The sequence below is a fragment of the Squalius cephalus genome (assembly GCF_949319135.1).
Source record: "Squalius cephalus genome assembly, chromosome: 14".
NCBI lineage: Eukaryota > Metazoa > Chordata > Actinopteri > Cypriniformes > Leuciscidae > Squalius > Squalius cephalus.
The window spans coordinates 2,079,890-2,088,006 of NC_137135.1; the positions used below are offsets into that span (position 1 = coordinate 2,079,890).

General features: G+C 39.1%; 1 protein-coding gene across 1 annotated transcript; it reads left to right on the forward strand.

The window, feature by feature from the left end:
• The first annotated feature begins 910 nt into the window (after positions 1–910).
• Positions 911–7,403, forward strand: lpar4 (lysophosphatidic acid receptor 4). Its single transcript, XM_079893384.1, has 2 exons — positions 911–1,027; positions 5,675–7,403. The coding sequence occupies exon 2, from the start codon at positions 5,876–5,878 to the stop codon at positions 6,923–6,925; it is 1,050 nt and encodes a 349-aa protein (XP_079749510.1). The 5' UTR covers positions 911–1,027; positions 5,675–5,875; the 3' UTR covers positions 6,926–7,403.
• The last annotated feature ends 714 nt before the right edge of the window (positions 7,404–8,117 follow it).

Genomic DNA, 8,117 nt, shown 5'->3' on the forward strand with positions numbered 1-8,117 from the left:
CTACAAAAGTTCTTTAGTCAAGAGCAGGGAGTAATTTTCTCTGTTCCCTTTGTTCTTTGATTAACTTTAATGACAGACAGAATTATTGGCTGCTGTCCCTTTAAAACCAGCACGCGGATCTCACACATGCCTCATTCTCTCACAACTCTTTGTGAATTTAAGACTTTATTTAACTCATTTAAGTCTGCTCTTGTGTTATGAGGATACTCGAGAAAACTGACATTTTGGCATAATTGTGTGTTATTGTTGGTTCGTTCAAGCGTATAAGAGAACTATAGACAGAAGAGAAAGTATTCTGGCGCGCGGGTGTGTGTGTGTGTGTTTGTGTCAGGACTTTCACAGACAGCACTGTCTTGTCGCGCTTGAATGGTTTAAAAGCATTTGCATGAATAAGATCGGGATCATATAATGTAAAGCTACCCAAAGGATGACACAAATGAACGGATGCTGCGTTAAATACGTTAAATATTTGAACGCATTAAACTGGACAAAAAGCATGCGTCGACGCGATAATGTTGACAGCCCTAGTTGAAATAAATACATATATAAATAAGAAATGTTGGGATTAATGTAAAAACAAACAAATATGGAAATAAATGAATACATGAATTAATGAATAAATAATAAAAATAAATAAACACGTAAATAAATACACATAAACATAAATTAGAATATATACATCAAAGTTAAAGAAAATAATAAATGAAAAGGCAAAAATTAAAATGAAGCAATAATTCAAATGAATTGTATAAGTCTTATCAAGACATTACCAGGTTATTGATTAATTATTACTTATTTGTTTATTTATTTATTTGTAGTTTTGGTTCTCTATTATGTTCTATTGCACAGCTCTCTCGAAGCTCTGTGTCTTCATCAGACTCTCCAAGCGCGCTCACGATAATATGCAGACAGGCGCGTTCTCGCGGAACAGAACACGGATGGTGGTCCAGGAGGACTCGGGTTTGTCCAGTAGGTCTCCGGTTCCTGATCTGGCCACTGCCTGAGGAGACTCCACAGAAAGATTCATGTAAGTTTTCTTTTATTTTGTGTAGCTCGGCAGCTGCTCTCTTAAAGATGCTGTAAGTTAAACTCTGTGTGCTTGTTATAGTCGCGGTCCACAGATTACTTTAAAATATGAGATTTCCCACAAGAACCGCGTCACAGGTCAGTCAGAAACACTGTCAGATCTGGTGTTCGCTGTGGTGTTTTAACAGTTCACTGTATTCCCCTATGCGTGTAAATATGCGTTAAACTCAAGTTCAACTCAATAAATCAAATATAGGTCAGGCCATTCACATAATGGTTTCAAAGCAGCTTTACATAGATGTATATTTCACTGTCAATAGCCTTACAAATAATAGCCTATGCTTTAATAGAAAATCGATCTCGGATATACTGTATGTTTAATTTAGGACAATTAACAAACCAAGCAATGCAGTCCTCACATGCATTATTAAAGTAGTGATTCTGAATGTTATGATTAAATTGTAATATTAGTGTTTGGCAGAGATGAAGCTATCAAACATTAATATGTTTCTTACACAAAGGTCATGGCTTCAGAAGTACATCATATGGGGCAATGTTGGGATACATTTTACTGTAAGCTTTTGCTTTGTGTAATGCATTTGTTGTAATCACATAGAAAAAAGCAAGGGGGAAAATGTATTTACCAAAATTAAATATATTTAGCAACAGTAACATTTGTAAACAAACAAAATAAGTATGCTAAACTAAAGGGATAGTCTACTTAACACTAAACATATTGTGTAGAATGACCACAAGTAAAAATTGACCAATTTTTTACAGAGTACATGTTTTTATATCATTATAAAGTAATTAGTTAGTTGACTAGATGCTGCATTAGTGGAGAACAGCAGTGTGTTTGCGGTTGAGGTTTAACTTTAGTAGCCTACCTCAAGCGGTTAAACATGTGACAAAAATACATGTCTGACCCAAACGTTTATGGTCACGATTGTTACCTTCTATTTGCATTAGTTTATATCCATTTGTTCACTTTCATGCATTCGATATGCAGCAAAGTTGCACATTTAAAGCTAGTGATGTGAGAAAGCAAACTGTGTCGTCACGCAGCCGACAGACACATATCAACCCATCAGGAACACATTAGATTTCAGTTCTTTTATCGTCACTGTAACACGTATGTTGATTAGATAATCATCAAGTGTTCTAAAATAGAAGCAAATAACGTGTGAAAGTATGCATATAATAATGTGTCTAATTTCAATGCCATGCCTTTGTGTGTAAAGATGACCGTCATGGCTGTTTCGATTAATATGAAATGGTAACACTTCACAATACAAGTCCATCTGTAACATTAAGGTTTCTAAAAGTATTGTTCATTGTTAATTTCAACATTAAATAACACATTTAACATTTTAAAGTTGTCTCTTTAAATGTGAATTAACATGAATGATCAAGGTATAATTATTATATTAATATTTTGTTATATTTAAAACTTACAATAAACATTTTGCCATTTTTTATTTATTTAAAGGAATCAAAATTGAAGAAACAAAGTTAAAACTGAACACAATCTTGCAATCTTCAAACTGTGTATAGAACTTTTTTTTTTTTATATTTTTTGCTTCTCTTGTACTTTGCATTTACTTTCAATACTTAAGTACGTTTAATATCAAAAAATACTTTTCATACTTAAGTACAAGAAATATCACATACTTTAAAACCTTTACTCAAGTAATATTCTTAACAGTGACTTTAACTTCTACCAAAGTCAGTTTCCGGTAAGATATCTGTACTTTTCCTCAAGTGTGGATTTCAGGTAGTGTATCCTCCACTTCAGTGTGTGAGTGTGTGTTCACGTCTCACTACTGCTAATGTGTGTGTGCACTAGCTTGGATGGGGTGAATGCAGAGGACACATTCTAGGTTTGTGTGTCCATACTTGGCCTTCACATGTCACTGTTTTCAGTCATGCAGAAATGTTCGGGGAGCACAGTTTTCTTTCGCTTTTCCAGCGATAGAGATCATAATAGAGGTATACTTCAGCAAGGAACAACTAAAGGACAGGCAATCAGACAGTAACATGTAGCAATATGGATGTAACAAAAAAAGGAAACTGTAATTTAACAAAACATAGAGTGAACAGATAGGTTTTGAGTTCTGGAGTGAGGTTAACCGTGGAGGTTTTGGGGCAGCTGTGACTCTGAATCCCACTGACAGCAGAGAGTTTGAGCTAGGGTAGGACAAGCGAGCTGTCAGAAATTGATCGGGCAGGAACATATGCATGTATTAATTCTGCTAGATATAAGGCTGCTAAACCATGGCAGATCTGAAGAACTGAATGCGTAAGATAATAGGGAGCAATGTGAGCAGATTGTTTTGTTAAAGCCAGAACACAGGCAGCTGAATTTTGCAGTAGTTGCAAACGATTAAGGGCTTTAGTGGGTCGGCCACAGAACAAGGAGTTACAATAGTCCAGCGAGCGGTTATGAAAGCATGGATAACCTTTTCAGCATCTTTAAGACTGAGCAAAGGTCACATACGGACAATATTGCTAAAAAGATTTAACAAGCTGGCTGATATGCGGTTTAAAGCACGATTTAGGATCAAATAATGACCCCAGATTCCATACAATGGGTGAAGGCCTAACTAAGGCTATATCAATATGGAGGGGTCATGTTGACAAAAAGCCAAGGGACGTAGGGCCAACTAACCGGATTCAGCCGTCCATATTTTAACATCTTTAAGGCCAGGCAGTGATGGATGGGGTGGGAAAACAGAAATGGGCTGGGCAGAAAGATTTGTTTATCAACAGTGTAACTATAAGAATGAAGACCATGATGCTGAATGATCTAGCCAAAGAAGAAACATATGAATTAGAAATAGAAGTGGACCAAGAACCGATCCTTGAGGTACACCAATGAAAACAGTGACTTAGCAAGATTTGTGTTGATATCACACAGCCCTATTTAAGGCAACCATTATTTTAGAAAGTATCACATTATTTTCATGGCAACGCTTTATGCTTGTCACATGACATACCGCATGTATAACTTTTTTATTCAAAATGCTATATTTTGAAATATCAGATATTCCTGTTGTCAAATACATGTAAGTGAATGTGTTTTGTCGTTTAAACACCTTTATAATGGTCATAAAACATACAATATATCTTTGTTAAAGCTACAAAAGTGATTTTATCTTTCTCTTTTGTTGTTTGATTAACATTGGTGACAAACCTGCTGCTGTCACTTTAAGATGAATGCACGGATCCAATATAATGATACGCAAATGATAAAAATTATAATTTTTTCCTCAATTGTTTACAACAAATAACTGACTGTGTTTACGAGGATACTCCCTGAGATGGGCATTTTGAGTTAGTTTTGTGTGCACTTGCCTGTTCAAGTTCAGAAGAAGAGAAAGAGGCCTGAGTTTGGTGTTCACGTGCTGTCTGAGCAGCTTTGTGTGCACACACAGAAACAGAAGCAGCGCGCGACTTTCAGTATTCTTGCAATTGATGTCTAAACTGACAGGACTAAATCAAATGATAAACTTTTACTCTATGATGGTTAAACTTCTGCGAATCACATGCTTTCTGAACCGGAACCGATCAACTACGATCTCTATACTATCCCGGATGCGCACATCACAATATTGATGCTGAAACGATATATTGTGCAGCCCTGTCGTAAAGCTCAGCAGGCAATGAATTTGTATCTGCGCTAAACATGTATATTTTTTTGCCTAACTCAATCACAGGCAAGTGAAATCGTATAATTTACTTGCCTAATTAGCCTTATACATTTTTTTTTGTGTGATTTACTCGCATTGTAGAGAGTTGTATTTAAATGTCTGAAACCTAAAATAATTATTATGGGGTTGAAAACACTGATTAGTTCTAATACACGACAAGCGCGGAAGCAAATTTGAATTTAGCCGTTGATCACATGACACCGGTATGATCGTACACATCAAAGGGTCAATGCTAGTGTATTGTTGCCTGTCCGATAGATATGAAGTTAACCACTGTGTTTCAAAAGCTGCACTAAGATCTAATAGGACTAGAAGCCAGGAGAAGGTCATTTACTACTTCTTTAAGAGCAGTCTCAGACTGAAATGGTTTGTGTGGATTATTTATCCGAGTGATACTGTATTTGACTGGCGGCCACCTTTTCTAGTACTTTAGGTAGAAAGGGAAGGTTGGAAATAAGTCTGAAGTTACTCAAGACTTTTATCTAGACCAGGTCTCTGTATTATTGGAGTGATAGCAGCTATTTTTAGACCAGACGATACATAACCAGTAGCGAGGGATCCGTTTATAAAATATAAAAAGATCCGTTTGTGATCATAAACGGATTTTATACAATCAAAACCCATTGATTTCAGAGGGCCTGTTATCAAAATGCCCCCTAACCCTAACCCTAACTTAATACACAATATTCTTGTTTTCCCAATCCATATTTTAAATGTAACTTCCTCAATGCATTCAGGGAATGACCCATGCATGTATATGTGAGCGCAACCCGTCAAACTCTGTGTCCCTTATTACACTCCCCCAGTTCACAGCTCATGAGCTGAATCAGGGGTGTTAGACGAGGGAGACGTATGAGAAGTGGAGTTAGTGCTGTGGGTCAGGACAAGTTTGGGAAGCACTGCTCTAACTTATTTTCTCACTGTCGTCCTCCATGCAGGAAACCACAGATTTGCCTATCAGTCTACGCCTTAACCAGACAAAGGTAGCTGACTGTACCTTCACAAAACAAGATGTGATCATCTGACCAAGCTTTGTGGAGCTGTGAGTAGATGATGGGAAGGACGACTCGTTCAGAGCTCTTGCTGACTGTTGGGAATTAACTGGAAACAGAAGAACATCTTCCACTGCATGTGCCATAATGGCCAGTCTTGTTCTTAATGAGACTGGGATGGACAATTGTGGCATCGATGACTCCTTCAAGTACAACCTGTATGGTGTGGTGTACAGTGTGGCCTTTGTTCTGGGACTGGTCACTAACTGTGCTTCACTGTTCGTCTTCTGCTGTCGCATGAAATTGCGTAACGAGACCACGCTTTTCATGACCAATCTAGCTTTATCAGACTTAGTGTTTGTGTTTACTCTTCCTTTTAAAATCTTTTACAACGTGAATCGCCACTGGCCTTTTGGGGATACAGTGTGCAAGATCTCCGGAGGAGCCTTCATCACCAATATCTACGGCAGTATGCTGTTCCTCACGTGCATCAGTGTGGACCGATTCCTGGCCATCGTTTACCCCTTCCGTTCACTCTCCATTCGGAACCGCCGCAATGCTGGGATCGTGTGTGGGATCATCTGGTTGTTGATACTGGGCGGAGGCATGTCAGTCACCTTCTTCTCTTCCACCAACAAGTCCAAGGCTAGCACCACCTGCTTTGAGGGATTCTCCAAGAAAACGTGGAAGACACATCTGTCTAAGATCACCATCGTCATTGAGGTGGTGGGGTTCCTCATACCACTGATGATCAACCTCGCCTGCTCCTCCATGGTGCTCCGGACTCTGCGTAGACCCGCTACTCTGTGCCAGATCGGGACCAACAAGAAGCGTGTTCTGCGCATGATTGTAGTGCATTTGGCCATTTTCATTGTGTGCTTTGTACCTTACAATTCTGTTCTGTTCATCTACGCCATGGTGCGCACTCGGGCGCTCGCGAGCTGCTGGGTGGAGAAGCTCGCGCGGACACTGTATCCCATCACGCTTTGTGTTGCCACCTTCAACTGCTGCTTTGACCCGGTGGTCTACTACTTTACCTCGGAGTCCTTTCAGAAATCACTGACTACCGGGAAATGCCAGGCCTCGCAGGAGAACATGCTGAGGAGTGATTGCCCTGTGCCTGCCCTGGAGAATGCTGGCACGGTCGAGCTCCACACACTGGCCAGCAATGGAAAAGATCAGGGGTGCGTTTCCTAAAAGCATCGTTAGCCGACTATCATCGCAAGTTCTCTATTGGTAACGTCAGAACTTGCGACGAGAGTTGGCTTTGGGAAACGCACCCCAGGTCAGTGAGACTCAGAAGAAGAGTCAGAAGAAGAGCTATGGAGGATGTAGTGCTGAAGAAAATGACTGGAATGTTGGCATTTTCCACTGACACCCGTACCTGGGACATCTACGTTTAAAGGACTTCTGACTTCTCTGTGATTGTTTTCTTGATTGTCTAGTAGCAGTGCGTCACTGTATTTGATCAATGAGTATTACCATACCATTTGCATTTTTATTGTGCTGTATTGTATTTGTACCCAGTCAAAGCACCTTCTGACAGTGTTGTTACAAATCAGTGTTATTGATTTGTGTGAATGTGGAATGTTTGTGTAAATTTTTCTCTCTCAATCTGCAAAATTTGGTTTGCCTTTACTTAATAAAATTTACTTAGTTAAATAATAAATCTTATACACTTACTGATGTGATGCAGTGTGTGTCTTTAGTCTAGACTTAAACTGACTGAGTGTGTATGAATCCTGAATAATGTCAAGAAGGCTGTTCCAGAATTTAGGAAAATAATCTATCTCCTGCAGAGGATTTTCATAGTTGTGGTAAAGATATTATTAACTGGCAAGTATTAGCAGAATTAATACACTCTTGGAAAAAATGGTAAGACTAATTGGGTTTCAAATGGTTAGTTCACCCCAAAATTGAAATTGTCATTAAAGGAACACGCCGACTTTTTGGGACTATAGCTTATTCACCGGATCCCCCAGAGTTAGATAAGTCCACACACACCCTTCTCATCTCCGTGCGTGCTGTAACTCTGTCTGACGCACCCACCGCTAGCCTAGCTTAGCACAAAGACTGGAGGTAAACAGCTCCAGCTAGCATACAGCTCCCTATAAGTGACAAAATAACGCCAACGAAGCACTGCTACTTGCTACTAAATCACTCCGCAGAAGTAGCAGTGAGAATATAGTTCCCAGTGTGTGTACGGTTAGAAGACGGCTGTGTCTCATGTGACCTTGTTATTTGTACACACTGTGACTATACAAATCACAACATGTAAATAGGAAAATGTTGGCGTTATTTTGTCACTTATTGGGAGCAGTATGCTAGCTGGCAGAATTTAATGAAACTTGGTGTGCATCCTCAGAATGTCCTGTCATCTGGATTAGTT

Bases quoted from the DNA above. Each gene is read 5' to 3' on its own strand.
- lpar4 (XM_079893384.1), top strand. From the start codon at position 5,876: ATGGCCAGTCTTGTTCTTAATGAGACTGGGATGGACAATTGTGGCATC.